Below are 27,083 nucleotides of genomic sequence, written 5' to 3'. Positions count from 1 at the left end.
AAAGAGTTGTTCACTTCCAACAGCAAAATCAGTTTGTAGTTGTTGCCGCGTTTGAAGTTGTTTTCGGACCCTGTCTCGTAACGGTATGAACTTTTTAAGCGCTACTAGCCGCTCTCTGGCTAGCCGAGTAGTAAGTGATTCGCCTACCATTATTGCAATTGCTCCGTAATTTCTAATTTCCCGCCGAGTGTGGCGGGGGGATATGTCCCATCGGGGGCTCCAGGGAGTTTTCGTCTATAATCCTTCTAATGTTTTTAATTTTATTAGAAATCTCCCGGCGTCGTTCAAAAGCCTGTCCGAGTTTTTTTCGTACTGTCTCAACGGCAGTAAATAGTCCAATAAATGCATTTACGTCATTGCCATACAAGTTTTCATTGATCGTATATTGTAATCGCTTTATAAAAGAATACTCGAGTGGCAAGGTATATCGACCTTTCTTTGATTGCTCATTAATAATTTCATAATCGGACAATATTTTTTGGTTATCAAGCTTATCAGATAATACAATTCCTTGATTTTTTAATTTTAAAATCTCGGTTAATATATTATTGATGTCTTCGATATTCATATTCTTATAAATATCTTTATTTCTAAATAAAAAAAAAATTATTTTACAAAATGAACTTTGCGCAGTGTGTTATTTATTACTATTGATAGTATTTAAACAATTACAGACAATTCGTCATGGTGACCTTATTTATATACGAAAATCGAATTCTGTGTCCGGTCCTTTTTGAGATCGCTGTTTGATATACTCGTTCTGCTACTTTTCGTATTGAGGCGATACAAATGTCAAAATATTTTCCTGCCTCATTCATCGACTGAAATATTTTTTCCTCGTGAGTTGTTGTATCAAATGACTTTACGGGTTTTGCTTTCTTTGAGTGTTTACCAGTTCCGCCTTTTTTGGTATTTTGACTTTGCGAGATGGCTTGCAAGTTTATAAGAGAATTATCAGTCTTATTATTATTAATATGATCAATCACAGGCCCATTCTCGATTAATCCGTTGAATACTTCAAATACCACCCTATGAACATAATACTTCTTCTTTCCGGCACCAAACATCAAATACCCCTGATTATTTACGGTACCAACCGGCTTCTTCAGTCTACAATTTCTAACAACGCCGTCGCGAGATGCCTCGTAATTAACGAGTACAGGATGCGGCTGAAATTCTTGGTTCATTTGTATAATAATACTACTTGTCTAATTCATTATTTGGTTTAATTATAAACCTTGCAATGTAGTCCTGAGGAGTTTTGATGACGAAGTCGGCGGTGGGGTCAATGACGGCGTTTTTTATTCGCTTGTCGTAATAACGTTTTAACTCTCTGTATCGCTTTTCGCCACAATTGATACATAATTGCGATTTTCCTCTTACACCAACGTGGCAAACCAAGCACGGTAGGGGGCCATTTGAACCATTACGAACGCTTTGTAAATGATACCCGCAGAATTCACCTCTACATGATTTATTGCACGGGGTTGTCGACCCAATCATCAACCATTTGCAGTGATTCATTATACTATATTCTTTCATTTAAATACTTGTTTTAATTATATGGAGGAGTTCGAGAGATTAGCAGCAATTAAACCCTGGAAAAATATTAAGTTCAATCTCGATAGAGTCCTCAAGGACGCACCAAAAGCGTTAATAAACGATAGAACCCTGTTGAATAAAATACGCGACTGTATCAATGAATTCAAGCGTGATGGTGCATCTCATAGTTGGTCAACATTTCGAATTGATGGTGTTGTTGATGCTACCATGAACGACAACCGCGCAGCAACGATAATATCACAACTTGACGGTAAAAAGTATTTCTTCAGAGTAAAATTCATTGTCCGGGTGGAATCAGGTAATTGGATCATACGTGATAAATTTGAACCGGTTCTCAGCGACAAGAAAACAGTTATTGTTAGCCGCGACTCCAAGCCAGGGCTGTTAACCGGAGTTGACAGACCATACTATGAACGAGCGTATCCTGAAACAGCAGTTGTCTATGGAATATACCCGTTAAATAAGAAACCTGATATCGAAAACTAGCGCCGATGAAACAGTCAACGGGGATAAATTGTGTAGCAGAACGAGTAATAGAGCATTTTACAAATGCGTGTCGGGGAAACAAATTGACTGATTTACGACGTAGTAAAATAAACCAATGGGAGGAGACAGTGCGCGAGCGAGGAGCAACCATCAGCGACATAACGAGATTAGAAACGTCGCTGAGATTTCCAATAACCGTTACAACAATAACCTGTGAAGTATTATATGAATCAAAGTATAAATCAAATGGAGCCCCAATCAAAATTATTGATCATAACGAACACGCGTGGACGCCCGCGGTCACAATATTTCCACGGGATAGAACAGTAAAGTATATCCCCGGGGAATTCCTGGGAGAGGATGGTTTTCTCGCGGAGAGGAAACTATTTGATGCTATTGCTTGTTTGTGTGAAAACGACCCTGTGTCAGTGTGGTTACTTCGCAGCGCTGAAAACGACATGGATACCTTTGATCAGTTTGTAAGACCAAACGGTGAATTATATCGCACTGAAGCGTTTCACAACAAGATGAAACAAACCGCCATGGAATTTGAAGAGCATGATGAACAACTGCTAACAAATTGTTTTACGATTCCATCGGTTGCGGCTCATGTTGCAGCAAGGAAAAATGCGTGGAGACCAACGCGCAAGGAATTTCTACCGGATGTACAATCCAGTTGTTTGGAATACTATCACGGTAGACTATTGAACACTGAATACAACCGCGACGCTATGATTTCCGTTGATATGGTTGCCTGTTATCCAGCGAGTTTTCTCGGGTATGGATCCGCCGCTGAGTACTTTAAACGATTTGGACACCCCATACATGAAATGACTCGTGTTGCTATTAATGGACCACTGCCTGATTTTGATTTTACCGGATTCGCTCGCATAGTATCATTTGAATTCGCGGCAGGACTTCATCGCTGTTGTTATATTTGGATCGGTAGACACATGGCTGAAAAGAAGTGGCTGCCAATAGCGCTGCTACGGTATATGATTGATTGTAGCATGCTAGTTTCGTTGATTGTCAGTGACGCGATTATATCATACCGGGCGCAGACTGAAGTCTGGTTGCCAGAACCAGAGCGTCTAGATAGCATAATTGACGAGTCCAGAAAACACATTGATGCCGACGAGGAATATATCATCGAATGGTCCAAAAAGATATTCAACCAACGAAACCGCGAGGCAAAAGATCTCGGTAGAAGAATAATTGGTAAGTTCACACAAGGTGGAAAAAACTGCGACTACAAACGATATTGCTCACGGCTGATTATAGATGACGCAGAATATGATTTCGTAATCAAGGACGCAGTGGCAAAAAATAGATACGTGAACTGCAAAACAGCTTTCTTGTCCAATGGAACAAAGTTGGGTACAGTTGTTACCTACAGCGATGGAGACAGCCCGGTATATCCACATTTGAGGGCGTCTATGCTGGGTTACGCCGCTATCAATTTATTCTCGATGATAAATAGATTTCCCGACACCGCGGTTAGAGTTGCAATTGATTCATTTTACATAGACGTAAAGTACAAGGGAAACATAGCCGAGTTTACTAGTCCGGACGAGAGTTGGGGTATATGGAGAATTAAAAATGAAATACGACGCGATTATTCCCCGTCAGCAGATGTCACCGTTGAAAATAATTACTTACGCGGTGATAATTTATCAGAATGGTCTAATGCACCACCGTGTTCTGATCCAATTTGTAGATATAAAACAGTTTATTTAAGCGGCTGTGGCGGGTCAGGAAAGACGACTCGGGCAATTGAATTATTTCGAACGCGGGCAAGTATAATCGTGCTTACGCCGACCCATAGACTAGCGCGAGAGATAAAACAACGAAATGTTGACGCCGTTACTTATCACAGCTTTTTTCGATACAGCGGCGGTGAGTGGACTCCTGATCGAATGGGGGAAAAATTTATTCCTGAGGTTATCATCTGGGATGAGATATGTACTGTTTCGTTAGATGTTTTACAAATGTTTCTTGAGTGGTTGCTGCGCGCGAATACAGCGGTAATCATGTGCGGAGATCATGGCCAACCACCACCATTTGTCGGCGAGGGTCCACATGATTGGTTAAAGGGTTTTGTGGACTATTATGAAGAAACCGATACTGATTACCGAGCACTTGATGAACAACTGCGCGAGGTTAAAAAATTAATCAGATTACAGCCGGATAGAGTTCAATGTGAAATAATCCGCGAGGTGATTCCGGAAACGCCGTTAAATGAATTCTGGGAAACATGGAGACCAAACGATTTGATTGTAAAGAGTAGAAAGATAGTCAGAGACACACTTCAGCGGAAGTTGTTTGCGTTGCATAAGGAAAAGTTTCCAACGCGCCCAGTGCCGTTATGTTATAGACCCGCGGACACACGGCGGCAGAACACTGAAGTTGAAATCCCGAGCCCAACAGCGTCAGGGACAAAAAAACAAATTCTTGTGCTGAATGATATTGTGCTCGTTGATATCAGCGTCGTCGAGGACGCGCTACGTGCTGATAAATCCCCGTGGACGCTAGGATACGCAACGACAATACATTCCTCGCAGGGATTGACTATCACGGATACAATTGTTTGGACAGTTGATAATCGCATCGAATGGTCAAATCTAGTCTATCTTGCAGTGTCCAGAGTACGGAGAATGAATCAGCTTCGAAGAATTGTTATTGACGAAGCCAGTGACAACGATGACATTATTGATGCTAGCGTCATTGATAGAAAACTCTCGGGTTACCGCCAACAGGATAAAAAAAAACAGCGGCGTTTTGATATTGATGCCGAATTAATAATTGCGTTACGACAACAACAGAATAATCACTGCGCGAGTTGTAATTGTATAATGCGTTGGCGTTATTTGGATAAAGACGCTCGCCAATTTACCGTGGACAGGATCGATAACAGTTTCGGTCATATCCGTGGTAATGTGAGGTTAACTTGTCTTGAGTGCAATAGACGCAACGGCGCTAGTTAAGGCCACGTGGGGGTAATTGAGTATCATCAGGTATCACTTGTAGTTGCTCGCGTGTAAACCCCCGCTGTGGGGCAGTTGAATCCAGTCTATAGATCGGTGGTCTACCAGTTGATCGTGTTATCGTTGATATGTTATGTGTGGTAACACTCCAAATAGGATCAGTAGCTCTTTTTTTACCGCCTTCAAGCTCTCCTGGTTCATACAGATATCTAACAGTGACATCGCCGAGAATCGGCTTGGAAACGCTATCTATTTTTGATCTTCCGGGTATATACTTTTTTTTAATCGCGTCGCTGGGCTTCATGTTGATTGCTCGGGTAATCTCGTTATTTAACGCTGCAATTACGCCTGGCAACCTTTTGACCCATTCACGAGATCGTTTTTCTTGGATGAATTCCTTCGCGTATTGATACCCAAATAACCGTTCAGCAAGAGTCCGATTGAATCGTTCAACAATTGCCTGATCACGATGTAGCGCAGTATGACCTCGTCGTATCGCGACGCTATGATGTTTCAGCGTTGATAAAACAGCGCCGCGAAATTCACTACCAGGATCAACTTGTAATAGATTTGGCCAGCGCAGAGGACCTCTTCGATAAATCCGCTCAAACGCATCGGCTACTTCAGTTGCTGACTTTGTTTTTAACGGCTCCGCTTGTTTGTATCGACTCGCAACATCAACTACGGTTAGCGCGTATTTGTAGCCGCTGTCATGCGGCAGAAATAGTATATCAGCCTGATGAACTTCATTAGGTACGCTGACATCAAAGCGCGAAAAGTTGATTTGTTTAGGCGGTGGTAGATAAATTTGCCATATAGCCTGTTTGGATAACCAATTAGCCGCAGTGGCCTTTGTTACCTTTGCAGCGCTTGCGAGTTTACCAATTGCGGCCTTTCCTTTCCAGTATCCTCTCGGAGAATAATAGATGGATTCCATGTTGTTATTATAAACGCTAGCGTTTTCAATTACCAGCGCGAGAAGCTCCGCTTCCAATCATTAATTTACCTTTCATAGCCGATTTTACCAACCATGAAGCCAACTTTTCTTTGAGGGATTTATCAGGAATAGCATTTAACGCGTGAATTAATTTTACATCCGCGATATGACGCTGTTGCAGATCGCTACTTTTGTAGTAAGCAACATCATGAGCATGACACGCCTTATCGATAGCGTTTATTGGATACTCACCGGGTTTGGGCTGATTTTGATCATCGAGTCTAATATCTAATCGTGTTCCGGGGCCACAGTAGCTATATCCTGGGAGGTGCTTTTCTCCTGGATACTTTGCCCACCGGGTTCAGGGGAGTTTTGATAACTTGGCTGCAATATCACCTCCTCGCTTTTTTTTAAAGCATCCCCGGGTCTAATAGAAATAAATCTAAATTTCTTTGTACCGCATTGTACACACTTACCAGTAAGTGCCGATCTGTTATTTCTTGTTGTAACGGTTGTCATATCATTTGTGCCAGTACGCACTCTACACTTCACACAATATAGATCCATAATTTATGTATAGAGATATGAATATAATTGATTTTTCGGCGACTAAAACAAGAGAACCAGTTAAGCATGTTGCAGCGTTACCAAACTCGATCCGGATGATTATCATCGGACCATCTGGATCCGGCAAGACGCAATTGTTACTCAATTTAATAATGAGATGGATGAAGTGGGATAAGTTGTATTTAATCGCCCCTAGCGTGGATGATCAACGATGCTACGAGGTGTTGAAAGATTTTAACGAGAATGCATCAGCGATCGCTGAAAAAAATGTTATTGAGTTTATTACAGATATCAATGATGCACCGGGTATTGATGATATTGATGGCGACGTTAACAATCTAGTCGTGTACGATGATGTTATGTTAGACAATCAAAAAAAACCAGCTAGGATATTTTCCAGAGGCAGGCGTAAAAACACCGACGTGATATATGTCACTCAACGATACACTCAGATTCCAAAAGTAATCAGAGACAACTGTAATATTCTTGCTGTATTCAACGGCGTTGATACACACACGCTACGAAATATCTGGCAAACTTGGTGTGGCGGTGACATGGACTTTAATGGTTTTCGAAACTTTTTTAGTCATGCTCAGTCGACCCCACATGGATTTGTAACGATAAATTTACATGATCCTCGGACACGATATCGTATTGGACTTGACCAAATATTCGGTTAGTTGTAACTAATTTTCATTGTAAATAACTTCTTAGCAGCAGGGGGGGGCAATGACATCGACGCGGTCGTCGCTGTGTTTACCGGACGCTGACGACGCTGGGATCGGCGCGCAGAAAGTGTATTAAACCAGATGACGTCACCGTCGTGTAGGATGGACCGTCGTCGTTTTTTTTTTTACCGGGCGCTGACGACACCGGATCCGCTGAGTGCAGAAAGTATTAATTAAGCAAAATAACGATTGGACAAAATGTCGGATTCGCCCCCCCCCCCTGCTGCTAAGACTAAAACATCTGGAACGTTGTCTTTTGTAGAATACATTAATTGCTGTACTACACATGTAACTCTATAAATAAAAAGAGCATATTTATACAGCTATTGACCGAATAAGTCTTGCTCAGATAGTGTCAGGCGCCTGTCTCAGAAAATCAAATTGTTGGTCTATAATATAATTACGGCATAACTTGAAACGTATCGCGGCTAATTGAAAAATACCGTGGTACAAAATTGTTCGATTTACCCGGCTCTAATGCATACATACATACATACATACATACATACATACATACATACATACCGCTCCAGTGGCCTAGTGGTTAGAGCGTGTGCCTCGGATGCGGGAGGTCTTGGGTTCGATCCCTGGCCGAGTCATACCAAAGACTTACAAAAATGGTACTAGCAGCTGCCGCACTTAGCGTTCAGCATTAAGAGGTTAGTGTTAGGACTGGTTGGCCTGGTGTCAGGATAATGTGACTGGGTGGGACATGATGTTACATGTCTGCGGCATGATGCCCAAATGCTAGACATCACTATAAACTGTCACACTGAAGACATCGTAGCGATATGACTGAAAAATTGTTAAAGCTACGTTAAAAATGCAAGTCACACACACACACACAAGATCAATTCCTACTTTTGAACCAACCCTAGTGTGTTGCCGCGATACCTGGCAAGAAACTTTATAACAGGAGTGTCTATCTCGTGGCCAGTGGGCCGCACACGGCCAGGTATTTCACATTGTGCGGCCCGCCACCGTGTATGCAGTAATTTTGAAAATGTTTATTTTATTTAATAATTATTCCATTTTAATGTTTCTGACGATATCCATATCAAAATATGACTATCTTATTTAACAAAATTATTACAACCCATTAAGGGCCCCGAGTGGCCGAGTGGTCTAAAGCGCTCTCCATTACGGATCACTGCCATCTCACCTCTGTCAGCGCCGGTTCGAGCCTCGGATTCAGCCAATATGGGTATGTGAGAAAGCTTGCCAGTAGCTTCTCGTAGGTCGATTGTTATTTTCGCGGTTTTTCCGGGTTCTTCCTCCACCATTAATATTGGCTGCCTTGTATACCCTATCGTGTGCTGAAAAATGGCGTTAAACCCCACAACAACAACAACTACAACCCAGTAATGAAAATGTAGTTAATGTCATGTAATAATTGTGTTGAATTTTCATATTTATTTTTTAAAATTTTCTTGCTCATGCGGCTCACGACCTTAGCCTTTATCTGTTTAGCCCCAAGCCAAAAGCGGTTAGACACCCTAGCTTTACACCAAATGCTTCAACACTACTCGTATTTCAACAGTAAAACACTAATTAAAGCCATCATTACATCTTATACCTAATATATACTAACCACAATCAAGAATACATATACAATTTGTTCATCTTCCGTTCCGTAACTAAACATACGGCATAAGTTATATGTAACGTAATTTTGGTTCTACATGCATATTGATAGGTATCGCATTGTTTAGAATTCCTCCTTATTTCGCCTCTAAGAAAGACGTAGGTAACATCTTCTTTTGGAGAAGTCTAAAAATGTGCAAATGTATTAAAATACTCGATTCCACTAAACTACAGAGGTTAGAAATCAAGGAAGCTAACTTTGTAGAGCACTAAGTGAACGTAATAATGAGTAATACTAAAAGATACATTGTCCTTTTCGTAGTTTAACACTTGCAATACTATGTCAAAATTCGTGTATAATGTGCGTTTAATACTGTTATGTAAAGCATGTTGAATAATGTTTATATACTGATGATACTGTTTGTGTCTTCTCCCAAAATAGCTTGTACTGACTGATAGACGCGCATGTGAATAAACAAACATATTATGCAGCATTTTATATGTCACAAATTAACGTGCTGTATTCTAAATTTGTACTATATACCATGTTTACATGTGCGCAGGACTGTATGTTTATGTGAGCATGTGTATCTATCACACTATCTCGGTGTATATGTATGTAAAGTCTGTGCATAAGTGTGTGGGTCTATGTAAGCGTGTCTATGGGTATATGCATGAAACTACTATGTAACTTTATATTTAAAGCTTTGCTGTCACAGGAGTGTGTAAAACTAGAATGTATTGTTAAGGGGGCCGGGGTCAGTTTGTATGTACAAATTTAATGCCGCAATCAGCGAACTAGTAAACAAAATCATAAAAAAACAAATACACAAGTGAGGTCAAAGCATACGAATATTGTCCACTTGACTAAAGAAGTCAATAACAGCTCATAGCAGAAGTTTATGCACCCAATCGCAAATTTTTACCTGCAATTTTCATGTTCCAAGGTCATTTGTGACACCATAGCATGATCACAGTGCAAACAAAAACCCTTTTCCCAGATGACAGTTCTGCAAAACAGTGAGTACTAAACAGGCTGATGCGATTGAAAATAGTTGTCATCCAAGCCGTTTTTGAGATACTCTACTTACCCCCAACCCACGTGTTTACCGCTATGGGAGCCTAGCTCTTCTTCCTAACCGACTATTGGTATTTCACTATCAACATACTGCAGAGTAACTATGGAAGGTGTACATGAATTAGATGATTTTCAAGAACAGCACAAGCCCGAAACATCTAGTTCACAAATATATCCATATCTTTATACAGTGAACAATAACAGCTGAAGAAGTCACACCATAGATATAAGTTGCCAGGGTCCAATTTACGAAACTGTACCCTGCCACCTAAGCAGGGAAACTAAAATGCATTATTAGTTAGGAAAAGATTATTCCACAGAGCTGAAGTATATTTCTCTGTAATTGTACACATGTGTTGACTGCCAATCACACGTGTCTCTAAATATTAAACATATACATAACCTATGGCTTGTTTAAGATTTCTGTCATTCTTAGGTCAATCAATAAATTTCTTTTCAGAGGAAATGACCACAAGATGATTGCTTGTTTCTACATATATTTTTCATTCGAAATAATTAGTTTAAAACATACACGACCGATTTCTAACTAAAAATTCATTTTATTTTTTTACACTCTGGGGAACGCAATAAAAAATACCATGACAAGCCGACGTATAATATACGTTAAACTGAAAGGGCGCGATATCTTCGTATGATTCGGAATTACTATTTACATTATGGCGAGAAAGCTATTTTATTCAGCCACCATATTTATTCTGATACTTTGAAAACGGCGAACTTGACATTCTTTATTGTAGATACTTATAATTCATAATGGCAGTACAATACACATGACATAAATGAATATACGGCAGAAGTATGCCAGTTTCTTCAATGCATTTTTCTTCGTATCTTTTGATATAAGGTAATCGTTTAAACCGGTATAAAGCAGCAACGAAAATCATATATCTTTTTGTTGATGCATTAGTAATACTTGAACGTTATTTATTCAGAAGTTTCAACGTAGAGTATCTCATAAAGATATGAGATGCAACATTTGTGATACCCACATGGTGACACGTTAATAACGGTACATGTATGGGAGCTTGTATATGTGGCTGTGATGTCTTAATCTGATATCCATTAACATGATTAATGTGAATTCTTCGAGACAAATGAAACAAATATTTGCATCTAGGCGGACTCTCTTGAAGTTTAATCCAAATTATCGAAACTAGGTTTTAACCTAGCACAAAGCCTTACTATGATATTCTAAAATATTTAGATTCTTGCTTTGATAAAGTTTGTCACATTCCATTAGAATCTATTATTTGTATTATTTACATGCTGGTTTTGTTTTTCAGACATCGGGTGACGAATATGATTTCAAGCTTATTTGTATTGGCTACCATAACATCAATGGAAATCGACTTATCGGAACGTGGGAATACTCTCTTTCTCTCTCTCTCTCTCTCTCTCTCTCGTATGTATGTATGTATGTATGTATGTATGCATGTATGTATATATTGTTCTAGTATATGCTCTTAAAATAAGTAACAGAAAAGAGTGAGAGACAACAAGATTTATAAAATTTAAGAAATATAATTTATTTCCTAAGAATATAAAGTGAAAATTAGAAAAGAAAAGAGCTTACGGTATTGTGAATTGAATCCTAAAATAATCTGAGAATTACAGTCACAACTCCTAACAATGTTAAGTCCTGAATGAAATTCAGCACAAGTCCCAAAGAAATTTAAAAACTGAAGGCAATGCCGTGTCTGTTATAGCTTACTGAGTGTTGATATGAGGACAATTTTTTTATGATTTCAGGTTTTAATTCGGTATGAATTCCAGTGAAAGTCTTCATCCAAGAACTGTATCAGAGTACTTTTAAATATTCAGAGAGGAAAAATCAGTTGAATTTAAAAATTTGAACAAAAAATGTTCAGCCCAAAACTACTGATCACAACATATAATACACACTATAAAAGTGCTAGATGTTAAAGCATGAATGACCAAGTCCTCACAATCACACGTATAGTTCTATACTTGACATCAGGACACAATTAGCATTTTCTATAAAGAAACTCATTATCTATTGAAAAGAAATCTTCAAAGATGATCCTGATGTTTACAAAAGAGTAACCTTTATTATGTATAATTCACTTTGGAAACTCCCAAAAATTTGACCCAAATAAACATATTTACCTCTTCTAGTAATAATCCGCCTGATATTAAGCCCATACACAAAGGGCATAATTTAGCAATGCATTAGATGTTTACAATGAATAAAACATAAAAGGTCAATCAGGTTAGGCAGTAATGAACTCAGTTTTAGAGAAGGTCAAGTCCAACATACAATGTTACTTTACAATATCATGTAATGAAATAAAAAGTTTAACTAAACAAAAAAAAACAACTAATTTAATTAAATATACACAACAGTATATCTATGTATGTATGTATGTGTGTATGTGTGCGCGTGCGTGTGTGTGAGTGTGTGTGTGTGTGTGGATGAAATGATTGATGGATGGATGGATGGATGAATATATAGATGGACGGTTGGACGTATGTATATATGTATGTATTTATGTATGTATATATGTATGTATGTATGTATGTATGTATGTATGTATGTATGTATGCATGTATGTATGTACGTGCGTACGTGTGTGTGTGTGCGTGCCTGCGTCCGTGCATGTGTGTGTGTGTGTGTGTGTGTGTGTGTGTGTGGATGAAATGATTGATGGATGGATGGATGTATATATGGATGGACGGTTGGGACGTATGTATGTATGTATGTATGTATGTATGTATGTATGTATGTATGCATGCAAGCATGCGTCTATGTATGCATGTATGTATGTATGTATGCATGTATGGATGTATGTACGTACGTACGTACGTGTGTGTGTGTGTGCGTGCTTGCTTCCGTACGTGCGTGTGTGTGTTTATGTGTACAGATGTAATGATTGATGGATGGATGGATGGATGTATATATAGATGGACGGTTAGACGTATGTATGTAGGTAGGTAGGTACGTACGTACGTACGTACGAACGTGTGTGTATGTGCTTGCCTGCGTCCGTGCCTGCGTGTGTGCGTGTGTGTGTGGATGAAATAATTGATTGATGGATGGATGTATATATGGATGGACGGTTGGACGTATGTATGTATGTATGTATGTAGGTATGTATGCATGTATTCATACATGCGTGTATGTATGTATGTATGTATGCATGTATTCATGCATGCGTGTATGTATGTATGTTCATATATATATACGCATCTATTCTTTTTCTAACCCACTGCACATCAATTTGATAGAAAATAGCATACCGCCGAGAATGTCTGTTTTAAAACACATCAATCTACGCGTAGAAATCAACATAATATATGTCTAAATCTCACCTGGACGTAAGGCGGAGTGAGCTTATGGTATTACCAGTACTTTGATTGCGTCGTGCATCATCGATCGTGTTTCTTGTGTTAGTCGTTACTGGCCATTTCTATATTCTTTAACATGACAGCCGGATCATTTTTATGGAGATTTGAATATTTTGGCATAAATATCGTTCATATCGGGACAATTCTGCATATCCGCCATCCGATATCGTCACTTTAACTAAAAAGAGAGACACCTTGTAATGACGTTCCACCCCAATCCGCTCGATATCATATAACAAAATTCGATTATGTGGTTTGTTCGCAGTGGATACAATGCCAATGAGCCCTAACATATGACACCCATTAGCAAAGCCATAAACCAAATTTGTAAAGGTATCTTCTCCAAATTAATTTGACATATTCTGCATCACGGACATTCGGGTGTTTTGAATGGTGCAAATCCGGCATCTTGTATGGCAGCTGGTACTAAACAATTACGAAAAACACTTTAAATCTTGTTTTACAAACTGTTCATAGGCATACGATTAAATTGGTATGTTGGCATACATTCTTTTCAATTAAGTTTTAATACTTATCCACCTTCAGCTACGGACACCATTTATAAAACCAAAAGGAAAATAATAGCTGTTTATGAATTCACTTTACAAGTTTCCAGAAGATGTATCATAACAAATCATGATATAACGAATTTTTCTCCAGCTGAATAAAAATGTTTTAATCTTTGTTAGAAAAGAAGGTTTCAACATTTTTCTTACATAACTAGTCAACAGAATCTAAGAAAATGCTGTATATAAAGCAATTTTCTTCTTCAAATTACTCAAACAACTATTCTTGCATTAAGCTATTATACAGTTTGTCAGACCATTTGTTTTAATTATCCAAAACCAAGCAACATTTTACTTTTATAAACGTGGCGCATTTCGAGGAACAAATTACTAATACGCATAAGATATAATACAGACTAGATTATTGATACTAGCAGAAGAATAAAATGAATGTTTATGTTAATCATGTATTTCCTTTTTTGCGAGACGAGAAAGGCCATTACAATATACGTCCTCACATGCGCTACAATTTGGTTCAGAGAACTTTATTATTTAAGAGCATGAAAGACAATAACTCCACTCCGAGGCTTACCTTTGCCTCACAAACGCGTATAAGTCCATCATTGATCTACTTTGTGGTGACACACAGAGAAAAAACATTACTGTTTAAGTAAAAAAAAAAAACGGTAAAAAGTAAAGCTGAATGATATCATTTTCCAAGGAAAAGAAATGGAATTTGCCATTCATTTAATAAGCATTTTGTAAAGAATACAGTTCTATCGACGGTGATAAGATTAAAGGTACAAGCTTTTAACTGGTTATCTTGAACAGAACAATCTTGCAATACACTCTTAAAATCGGAATAACCAATAATAGACGAACGAAAGTAGTCAAGAAATGCAAGAAAGAATTTTTTCTGAATTACATATGAATTTGAGATTTTCTGAATATGCGGGACTTTCCTTATGATTTAATGAAATATATGCCGCCATGAATTATTAGTTGATGATGTAATAAAAGTGCTGTATTTTATGTACCTTTCATGCACAGTTAACATCAAATATGTTATTAATAGTGAAACATGAGTGTTGGTTTCCCATTGGGAATATATTGTAAAGTATGTGCTTAAAAGCGATACTATCAAACAAATGTACGGACACGCGTAAACACACACAATGGCAGAAAACAACGTAAGAAAATAATGTGAAGTTTACTCCAGTTAGCGCTCTACTAGAAAATGGTAAGAAAATATAAACATTATTGAGTGAACAAATGCTAGTTACAAATGTAAGCAAATAAAAAAAAATGTTGTTATAAAAATTGTATGACATCTTTATTTCAGAGCTGAAATGGAAAACCGAACCAAGAACAATAAATGTTTGTAAAGGAAATACCACGGACTTGTGTTGGGACTTCGATGAAGAGAGAGGCAAGATAGCCAAACTAGAATGGTATTTCAACGATATACAATTGCTTAGCATCAGTTCAGATACCAAGGAATGGAAAGTGGAACCTCCATATCAGAAAAGAATTGAGATAATTGGCAATTATTCGATTCGCCTGAAAAATATATCTCTAGCCGATGAAGGAAGGTTTACCTTGTTTCCTGTGTTTTTATGGTCCACAAGCGACAGTGTGCAAACTATTTCACTCCAAGTCAATGGTAAATATATATATATATATATATATATATATATATATATATATATATATATATATATATATATATATATATATATACGTGTGTGTGTGTGTATGATCGTAGGGGTACAGACTTTGAAAAAGATTTTTTTTTTTCGACAGAACATCCTTACTGCTAACAAAGTAACATATTTAACCTTGCGGGGGATTATATTTTACATCCTACCTTATTGGTTACTCATGTCCAAAAGAGCGTGATAATGATGTCTTATCAAGATTAAACAAAATATGTACAGTACATGATCACGAACACGGACAATATATATATATATATATATATATATATATATATATATATATATATATATATATATATATATATATATATATATATATAGTTCCTCTCACTTTATGCTCAAATTGTAGTGTAATTCTCGTAGTGTAATTCATATCATAGAGAAGAAGTAAATATGCGGTCAGATTTTGTAAAAGTTTAAATCTGGTTATTTTTATCGACCTTTCTCCATATTTTACAATATAATATGCATGTAATCTACACACAATGATTAAATTTATATAGAACACTTTGTTTATATTTTATAGAACCACCATCAGATAAGTGCAGGGGCGAGATCACCATTGTTGAGCACTCATCGAAGCTCATGTGCGATATGCCATCATCAGAATGTGGCAGACCACACATGTCAGCAGTTTGGAAAAGAAGTAAAACATTCGAAGTTTTGGTACGTTATAAATGTTTAACATTTATAAAGTGAAATATAAACTGTAAGTGAAATAACAAAAACTGAGTTGCTAATAGTTTGCTTGCAGTTAGACGTGTAAAATGTACTACTTCATGTGTGTTTCATCATTCGTCTGTATATGACTATTACAATAAGTTTATTCGTAAGTTTGATTTGTGAAAGTAGTAAACTAAAAATGAAAATACTATTTTAAAGTTGCCCGAAATATAGTCTTATTTCAACGCGACAATACAAATCAAACGACGATGAATTTCTTATTATTCCTGTCATGCTGTAACTGCTGCAAAAATTCACTTTATTAACGTTTGAGCTGATAACTTCGGTGAAGAATAATAAACGTTTCAGTGCACAAACTTAAATGTCTCCTCATGGATATTAAAAGCAGTTATTTTTAGATATATGCGACTTTGGTTTGACTTGTTAATTTAGTGTCCTTGCAATGTGATTGAAACGGCGACAATTCAGTCTCATTACTGCACAAATACCTTTCCGAGGATCCAATATCAATCATCCAAAAAATGGTTGTTGTTCTTATTGTCAGGTTTACCGCCATTTTTCAGCACACGATAAGCTATATAATGGCGGCCAGTACTAATGGTGGAGGAAGAACCCGGGAAAACCCCGGAAAGAACCACTGACCCTCGGGAAGTTACTGGCAAGCTTTCTCACAAAGCCACATTGGCTGAATCCGAGACTCGAACCAAAGCAGACAGAGGTGAGATGGCAGTGATCCGTAACGGACAGCGCTTTAAACCACTCGGCCACTCGGGGCCTCCCCATAAAATGGTACAATGGTACAACAAATATACAGGATATTGTTTGGGGCATATGAATGTGTTATCTCGTTATTTAAAGTATAACATCAATGTAGACGAGTTAATGTTTAGATACTTCCTGCTTCCTGACAGGGAGAAGGAAATTACTTCGTGATAAATGCTTCGATCCACGATAAAGAGATACTTTGCTGTCCAGAAGGAAAAGCCATGGATTGTGCTGATTACGTTTCCAATACGCTTTGTACTTCTTTTCCTCTTCAAGATCTTGCAAATACATCACAAACCAGCAAAAATTCGCCACAAAGACCTTCATCGACAGAACAAGGTATTGAACAACGATCTTGAATTCTTCTAATCCTAATATAAAGAAATAAAGAAATTACAAAACAGAAAACCAGCAAAACATTTTGATAGCAAGACTTAAGTTCATGTATGTCACAACATTTTCTTTTACACTTGTCTCCTTTTCCTGCCAAATCTTAAAAGATTATTGTATTCATTAAACTCCTGTGTGCTTATGCTTGCAAGTGACGGGTTTGAAAGTAATATATCGGAAAAGGAATTTAACTGCATTGAGAAACATGAAAATCATATTTCCCCTATTACAAGGCTTCATGAAACTATCAGGCGTTGGATGGACTAAATGACGTTATATAGGGTTTCACAAACTCTCGAGTACCTCATGAGAAACAAAAGTACAAAACATAAGTTGACTTGATAGCGAACACAATTTGGGAGATGCACATATAATATTGAATGAAAAACTCGTTATTCAGCTATTCATCAACATTTTCACCATCATTTCCATCCCATAACCACTCGTCTAGACTCACAAAACTGGTTGTATTCTAAAGTTCAGATTTTCTTGGCCACAATAAGACTTTGTGCAACGGTACGTATTGAATCACGAAACACCGTAACTAAGGGCAAGATAACATAATCGCCGTGCTGGTAACGATCGTAGTGACTACAGAGTTTTATTTAACCCATTCGATGCTATACTATAACATAATCCCCGTGCTGGTAAAGATCGTAGTGACTACAGAGTTTTATTTAACCCATTCGATGCTATATTATAACATAATCCCCGTGCTGGTAAAGATCGTAGTGACTACAGAGTTTTTTTTAACCCATTAGATGCTATATTATAACATAATCCCCGTGCTGGTAAAGATCGTAGTAACTATATAATTTTATTTAACCCATTCGATGCTATAGTAAAGGCTATTAAAATAGTGTACTGCCTCTAAAACTGAGGTAAAAGACAATCTGCAGAAAATAATTTACGAACGAAAATTGTATGATTCAAACTCATATTGTTTTACAATACAAGCACCGGAAATAATACCTGTGATGTTAAGACGACAAAAGTATAGTTGGTTTTTGCTATGATATTCTGACTTAACAATATTAATTTTTGGAATAATAGTTGTAACTTACGGGAATTTTAATATTGCTGATGTGCTGCATAACACTTTTTTTATAGGTCCTAATACAGACGGCGACAATCCGAGAGACCTTGTTATTGTAATTCTTTTGGTTATTGGTGTGACAATGAGTTCTGTGGTAACAGCAATTTCCTTAGTAGCTATAACATGTATTCGTAGAATCGCAAAGAGCAATAACGACGTATGTAAGTGAATCGGTGTCTGTTGTTGATTTAATCGTTGTTCGCCTAAAGGTTTATATAAAGTGACACTAAGAATCTGAAAATTTATATCCGAATTTTTAAGTGACGATGATATATGTTATTGCAAGAAATATCAGCATTTTTTCCTCATATTTTGTGCATGGTTTCCTACTTTAAATAAGATAGATCCTATAGGCATATTTTGTACAAATTATGTTGTACACTAATCTGTAAATCATCAAAGAACGATGACTTGTACTCAATTCTGACTGATAAAGTGTTTTCTAGCTCAAACGTTTTATGGATTAATCAGCACTAATAGTACCAAACAAATAATTATTTCGACAAAGTGATTTCAGATATTTATAAAATGCTACATCATTTATCATTCGTTGGCTATTTCGAAGAAGAAAGATCACGATTGGATCAATGGCAACGCACAAAAGTACACATGTCCCAAGCATATTACACAGAAATGGCAACAATCTATTTTCTCAATAATTATAAAAATAATAAAACTAATATCCCATCCTCTCCTTCTAGAATTTCACCAAGACTCAGGTGTAGCACCTTTTATAGGTTACGATGTTAAGACGAAATGCAGTTTACCAAAACGATGACTAAGACACAGTCATGTCCATGCACACCATAATAACCAATGTCCTTAATGTTTCAAAAATGTGCCTTGATAACTGAAATTTAAACAAAGTCTTACAAATGAAGAACAAATGGATACATCGAGATACCTACTATTCTTTTTCTGTACATAGCAAATTTTGTTTCTTCAGATATAATGCATGTACTCAGATATTGTTGTTCCAAAAAGCAAGCAAGTTTTCATAATAACATTATTAAAACAATTGGCTAGGGATATAGCTTTTTGGCAAAATTATAAACCTGTATTGTGTAGCCACATTATTATCGAAGTTGAAAACATTACACACAAACTATGCCTATTTTATTTTTAACACAGAACGTAAACTTTGGTTCAGTTGTGATATACTTAAAAATATTTCCTGTACAATTACAGTTGCGGAAATGCAAATGATGCGCAAGAAGTATAGGCACAGTGGTAAGAATAACCATCCTTTTTTGGAACTTTACTACACGCATTAAGCCAATCAGTTGGTATTGCAAAATGTCAACATATTGCAACCTACTAAATGTCAAGTACTAATAGTTTTGATTTTTTTACCGGAGATTTGCAAACCATCAAAAATGCTGCTTGTTTTCAGTATAAAGCAGCATTAAAACCTAAACAGAAAACAAAATGCTTTCTGAGACCAAACTCTTGACTTTCACGTATAATGACAAAGCAAGCATGTGGTATTTGGCCGGTTCCTGAAAAGTAAACTGCATTACTTATGCTAGCCATTTAATTAGAGTGCATCTATTCGTATGCTTCTCCGAATTATTAGCATTCGGTTTATACACACTATTTAATATGTGATTTTTATTAACATGACTGTTTGCACTGAACGTTTCTTTTAATTTATTTGACTCTTTTGTTCATGCTGTTGTGAAACGTAATGTATGTATTATTTTTGGAGGATGATAAAAGTACCAACTACAGAAAATGTTGATCGATCACAAGAACCCTCGTTTCCAGCATCTTTAAGTTAGTTAATTTCTTCTGTTTATGTCAGTTTTTCTGGTCCTGTAGAATGCTCAGTCCAGAAACTTAAAAAGCCTTGTTCACTGCAGATGACTCTACTAAAAAGAAAAAGTAGATTTCTTAGGTTTACCTTCGACCTTCTAGTGATTAAGGCGCGTTTGTCCGCTCGGCTATTTATATGTCGCATTTGGTTATAAATCAAGAAAAGCAATAAGGTATGTTCAATTTTAAAAGGACTAATAAGTATCTGCACAAATGTACCATAATCATCTACTTTCAAACTTAAGAAACCATTAAACATTTGATTATGTACAGTCAAACAAGTTAATAGATGTGTTAACATTTGAAACCTCCACAGGTAGACGGTACATGTAGAATTAAGTGACATACTGTTATTTTTCAAGGCATCATTTTATATCTTCGTTTTGTGTTGACATGATGCTCAGTTTCATAAGCAATAGTACATGGTCATGAAACATGTTGGTTTATCACAGTTATTGTAGTGCACGGAAAAACTGAAATTTTAGCATGTGTCTTTGTCAGGCAAAATAAATGATGCAAAATTCGAATACATTTCTTGCTGCTTCATTCGTACCACAGACCGTACACATTCTTTCCAACATAAGCTTATACAAAGAGAACCATTTAATCTATATCCATTTCATAAACATTGAACACGGCAACAACCCTGTTAAATGCAATTACCCTCGAATTCTCGTGTTCATACTTTTGAAAGTATCTGTTATTCTGGCGTAATTGCAGTACTAGAGTTCACTTAGAGTATATGTAACCTTAAGGTAAATTTTCAGACTCTGTGGACCGTCTAGAATAACTTTAGTGGTGTATGACAAGCCAAACTGTTGTTGTGCTGTCTAACTAGTGATGTTATGGCAATAGACTATACGTTCATGAGTCGAAAGCATATTTATAATTGTATGTTTCTCGTGTTTCATTATTTGGTAAAAATCTAACAAATACATTTTCCTTTAGCAATATTGATATACAAATATCACATTTCGGCTCGATGTCTGTTTCAAATGTATTCCTTTTCCCAGTATACTAAGGAAAATTTGACCTAACATTTGAGAAGAACTAATAATTTCGAATGACATCTGGTCATAAAATGTGCTGCCTTTTTCTTTACACCAAACACTAATCTTCATGTCGTTTTCTTTGGTAACCTACTAAATGTCAACTGTAAATTCAAGTTTCACGCTGGTCTTCTTGCGCTGAGCCTTGTTGTTTTACGTGTGAAATGTATTAGAGTTTACTACTATTGAAAGCAGTGTTGGTTACTTATCCTACATAACATATTACAGCATGAAAAATGTATGTCATGCTTAGGCCGTTAATCCTTAATCATTTTATTATTCTAAATACATTTTAGAGAAAAAAATTTCTTTGAACCTGATAAGAAGATCGAAAGATTAGACATCGAGAGAAATAGATCGTTGATATTAAACATTTTTGTGGAGAGCTTTATTTTGAGAAATCCAAAATATGAATTAGGGTTATATGTCGTCAGAGTTTTAGGTAACGTAGATGAATTCATTTTTTCCAACAGATTCTTTGGGCGAAGATAATAGGAGTTTGACGTTGAATGAAGAACTTTAGAATTGTCACTACTACAAAGGTATATCATAACCTTGTTTGCAAATTTGTATTGATTGTAAAACTTAATTCCACCCACATTAATTTTCTTAGCGCGACTACTTCGTGAGTGTTACAAGTATGCTTTATCTGTCCGAATAATGAAACTGTATAACAACGACGCCTTTAATGGCTACTAGCTTAATGATCTTTTCTCGAAGATGCATCAATGCTATTTTAAATTTGATATATAGACTCAAACATGAAAGGATATAATAATAAATGAAAACAAAATTATTAAATAAGTATGTGATGCGATATATGTAATCCTGTGTACCAACAATTAAAATGAAAATAATGTTATAACAATTATTTGTCTTTTTTGTAGTTAGACCACCATTAGACGCGTGAGTTTGGGAAAGACGTTTTAAAGCAGGCTTTAACATATACAATAAAGAAAGTGTATATGTAAAGGATGTTATATTTGCGATGGAGTGATTTGTTCCATGTCCTTTTACATGCTGACCATAATTTAGTTCATCCTGGCATTGGTTATGGTAATATTCATGTAGTGCTGCTTTTGTTTGTTTCAGTTCACAACGTAACTACCTAACTCGTGCTTTTCTTGTAAATGATTGCATGAACTTTGTGCAAATCAAATACAAAATAATGTATATTCCATTCTCATCATGGAGAACCTATCCCATTCTAAATTTTAGCAAATATGGTTTGGGAATGTGTATCCAAACTGGTGTGAAAATTTGGATTACTCGAAAATAATTTGCGTTTCGTATATACAGTACCTTGGAAAGAACCTACATTTATGAAAATTGATTAGTTAGGAAAGCGAAATCAGCATCAGATGAGTCGAGTTGGCGGAAATTGCCACACCATAGTATTGGTCTATCTCGAGTGTCGATGTTATTTTCTATGGATTGCAATGCGTCGAAGTACTTTTGGTTGGAAAAAATCTGCAAGTGGCTGTTTCTTCTTTGGATATACCTTCTCAAGATTTATGAGGAATGGACAATATGAGAGGAATATTTTCCTTCGAATTCCAAGGTTATAAATGCTGCACGATATGTTTTTAATGTTTGATGACCTAATCTACCAATTCAAAATCACCTGCTTATTGCATTTTTGTGCTCTGAACATTCATATAAGAAATAATTATCTCAATTGATTTGTGGGTCTATTAGAAAACCAAAACGGTTTAGACTAACCTCAAATCAACTTTCCAGAGTCAAAAGAAAGACGACTTAAAGCCATTAAACCCGGTCAGACACTATGTTCCAATCCAGTGCAACAAGTGGCTCTGAAGATATAATAGTGTCCATGAGGAACGGAGTGTTGTTATTCAAATTCAGAGGGACCGTCATGACATTCAACTGACTGTAAATGGTTCCCTTACAAAATAAATAAATTACGTAACAAGCAAAAATAGAAGAATTAAGCTAGGTGATATCCAAAGTTATGATTATGTTATTTGCTACATTGTAAACAGTTCAAACGAGAATTGGGTCAGGAAATAACACATATAATCACATTTTTCATATAAAACACAGAGTCACTTGATTTTGAAGTGAGAAATTAAAGACAATCTACAAAACACAAAGTATCGTAAAGAAAAAAATTACATGTGAGAACCAAATATAATCAGGCATGGGAGGAACAACATGTAAAGGCATGAACCAGGGTGAATTACTTGCGTCTAGAGAATTACAGCTCACACTCTTAATTATCATGAAACTTAGAAATTCTGAAGCCAAAATAGCTCTTGCAAAGGACAAAATGAAGTTGAAAGAAAACTTATAATGCGTCTGAGTGAAGCTGTTACTCAGCCAAACATATGTGTTATAAAGAGACTTTCAGAGCATTCTAAAAATATAACCTGCCTGGTAGAGTAATTGCCTGGTATAAGCCAAAGCGATAGCAGGGAGCAGGATTAGATTTCACCCTTTTGAAGACACTGGCAGTTCTAAATGCAAAATCATAAATCTTGTATTTTTGTATGGTCTAAGGAAACAATTGAATGTTATTCCCTTACCTCCGAATAAGGTTTATCAATTCTTATCATTGCCTTGCTATTAACAAATAATTTACGCAAATATGTGCTATTTCTTGTGTATACAAATAACCACGAAACATGCTGATGTTAAATAAGTAATTGATCAGTAACAAAAACTAATGCTATCAAACGTTCATGGAAGAACTATACCGTGTTTGGTGTGTTTATATCCATCAATCAAATAATAGTGCTGGTGTCGGCATACTGGTTTGAAATAATATTGAATTGTTTATACATAACATAATATATTATGCTGAGATATTGTAATATAGATATTGATTTGATGTACATATAATATTTTTGAATAAATCACTAATGATTATAACCCTGATTTCTTTAAGACTCTAAACAAGATATTGTTAGTTCTAATAATTTATCTATTATCATTTTAGCTGACTAGGATGTTGCTAAGAACATGGAATACATATAACATTTTTTATGATCTAAAGATATGGAGAGTATCGAATCTATTTTTTTATTATTTGGAGACAACGCAATCCAATAAAACAAAAGTATATTCGACCTGTTTACTGCTCTGTGAGGACATGTTTTCTCACTAGATAATATTTATTCAAAATGCAATGCACAACTGTTAAAAGCAAAATGAATGCAATAACGCAATTACAGATATCTTATGTACAACCTTGAAGCTGATACAGCTGATTCACTATAAGCAAACATAAAATATAATGATCGGCTCCTTACTGAAATAATTGAAAGTTAGAACTGAAACAATTAAGTATTCACAGGCAAGGCCAAAATGATTTGAAGCAAAATTTCAAACTTAAGCCAATTTTGTAATCAATGAGATGATACAGAACTTACTGCAAACTTACGAGTACACAAAATAAACTAGAAAAATAAGAAAAGAACACACAACAATATTATTGCTAATATCAAAGGAAATATGGAATACATTTGGTGAAACCTATTCACAATACTTCATTAATCTGGTAAAGAGGACTTCTACTTACATACTATTGCAGAGATCAAGTTTGGATGACTGGAAAGGTTAACAGGTAAAAAAACTAAAATAGTGAATTAACAAATATTGTTCTATTAGACAATTAAGAAAGCCGAATCATACATGATCATCAAACACACCAACAATAGCTTCTGCATGATACGAAATCAGTTACACCTAGTGGCCGAGTGGTCTAAAGCGCTCTTCGTTACGGATCACTGCCATCTCACCTCTGTCTGCGGCGGTTCGAGTCTAAGATTCAGCCAATGTGGGCATGTGAGAAAGCCTGCCAGTAGCTTCTCGTGGGTCGGTGGTTCTTTCCGGGGTTTTCCGGGTTCTTCCTCCACCATTAATACTGGCCGCCATGTATAGCCTATCGTGCTGAAAAATGGCGTTAAACCCAACAACAACAACAACAACAGTTACACCTGCTCAAAAAGCTTATTTCGGGGTAAAATAACCTTTCATACATTTAGTTTGCATAATAAGTGAAGCATAATGTTCTGCTTCTAATGAAGGTATTGTCAAATTTTATAAGTTCTTTTGGACATATGTGGACGGATTCAATTTGGATATGAAAAGAAACATTGTCTGATTCTCAAAGTCATGGACATACCAAATATATTCCGAAGAAGACAATGCTTGAAGATGCATATTAAATTGAAAACATGTTTCACTACTAAATGTGAATACAAATAGCACCGGCCTCAATAGCAAATAGGTACGGGAAGTGAGTGTCCTATATTATAGGTAATATTCAGAAAGTTTGTATGAGAAGGTGCGTGCTTTTATTGAAACCTTTGACTTTTATATGATTATATGAACTATCGCGATAAAAGAAACCAGCCTATTCGCATCTTATTAATTTAATTGGAGAATGCATTTCACTCTTTATATGAGATGTTATGGAAAATACTCTGAAACCTTTTAATTATAGCGAATCTATCTCCTAGTTACTCAAGGTATTCAGCCTGAAATCCAACAAGTGTCAGTAATAATGATGTTTTCTTCCTTTCATCTAAACAGACAGATTATCATCGAAGAGACCCATACTTAACTTCATACTTATTTATCATACGTATATACATATTCACCATTAGGCACAAGAAAAACATGAATGATTCCCATATTGCTATAATGATATAAAATGTAAATTGAGTCAGTGTTTCAACTGTGACAGTATACCGATGAAGCCCTTTCCCTGTATATGGCTGTATATTGTCTCTCTTATTGGAAAAGTTACTTTGTGTAAGTAATATAGACATATGTAGACAAGACAATACTCATATGATTGTAAATTTAGAAGAAGAAAGAATGTGCTTTTAGCGAATAATAATTTAAAGCGTAAATATCAATATTTGGTAAATAGTACAAAAATTAAACCGGATGGGAAACAGCTTGGTCTAGATATTGAAGGTATCTCGTACGAAATCCAAAGTGGAATTTCTATTCTTGGCTAAAATGTGCAGCAAATACACACATTTACCTACATTTTAGTTTAAGCCGATGCACGGTATTATTCAAACACATAGTTTGTGAGCAAGTGTAATTAATCAATGATGTCTTAGGCAATTTCTGTAAAGAAGAAGTCAAAAGTATTCAGAACTTGTTTTAGTTTTGCACAGGTACTGAAAAGTTCGATAAAATTATGACTAGTGTGTCGTTCAATTATATTTCATGTTTGGTTTTTTATAAAACTCATAACGTCGTTTTAATTGCTTCTAATCGACTTTATTCAGTTATGTTGGTCTTATGGCAAGAATGTTAAATAAAGTAGTCAAACTTTTAGCTTTCTAAACATAATAGCAGGTTAAGCATTACCAAAAGATGAAGAGATTTAAATTATGATATCAACTAATGCGGTTATCATGGATAGGTTGTGCATATGGCATGATAAACAATATCAAAATAAATATACATTATAAAGAAGTAAATATTTGTTTTTCTGGGAGTTTCATTTAACAATAAAAAACGTGTTTGGTAGCTTTTTGTATTCGATAATCTTTAATCTCGATTTGAAATGCATACAGTTATTACCCATTGCCAGGCTACATAATAAAGGCACAACATTTTAATGCACTGAGATATAAATATTTTTTATTAAATTAAAGTATTCATTGATCATTGCAAGCATTTTATAACATCTAATAACTAACATATCCTTTTTGGAATCATGGTCTACGTGAAGAACTTAGGCATTCTTGGGCGTGGTGTA

At 36.0% G+C, this 27,083-nt stretch overlaps 1 protein-coding gene across 4 annotated transcripts in view; it reads left to right on the top strand.

Moving 5' to 3' along the window:
- The window catches only part of LOC149793489 (uncharacterized), a 33,129-nt gene extending 8,900 nt beyond the window's left edge, over window positions 1-24,229 (top strand). For 2 of the 4 annotated variants that reach the window (XM_089967472.1, XM_089967473.1), the window contains exons 2-9: window positions 11,232-11,308; window positions 15,163-15,483; window positions 16,065-16,204; window positions 17,134-17,326; window positions 18,488-18,634; window positions 19,662-19,703; window positions 21,811-21,879; window positions 22,225-24,229. In XM_089967472.1, the coding sequence (XP_089823598.1) occupies window positions 11,232-11,308; window positions 15,163-15,483; window positions 16,065-16,204; window positions 17,134-17,326; window positions 18,488-18,634; window positions 19,662-19,703; window positions 21,811-21,860 (970 nt within the window). In that variant the 3' untranslated portion in view covers window positions 21,861-21,879; window positions 22,225-24,229. The remainder of the gene's footprint in view (window positions 1-11,231; window positions 11,309-15,162; window positions 15,484-16,064; window positions 16,205-17,133; window positions 17,327-18,487; window positions 18,635-19,661; window positions 19,704-21,810; window positions 21,880-22,224) is intronic. The other 2 variants (XR_016422825.1, XM_089967474.1) reach the window with 2 other exon arrangements.
- The last annotated feature ends 2,854 nt before the right edge of the window (window positions 24,230-27,083 follow it).

The sequence above is a fragment of the Sinohyriopsis cumingii genome, chromosome 8, assembly GCF_028554795.1.
Source record: "Sinohyriopsis cumingii isolate HCF-2022 chromosome 8, ASM2855479v2, whole genome shotgun sequence".
NCBI lineage: Eukaryota > Metazoa > Mollusca > Bivalvia > Unionida > Unionidae > Sinohyriopsis > Sinohyriopsis cumingii.
This window is presented reverse-complemented; position numbering and strand designations above follow the sequence as displayed.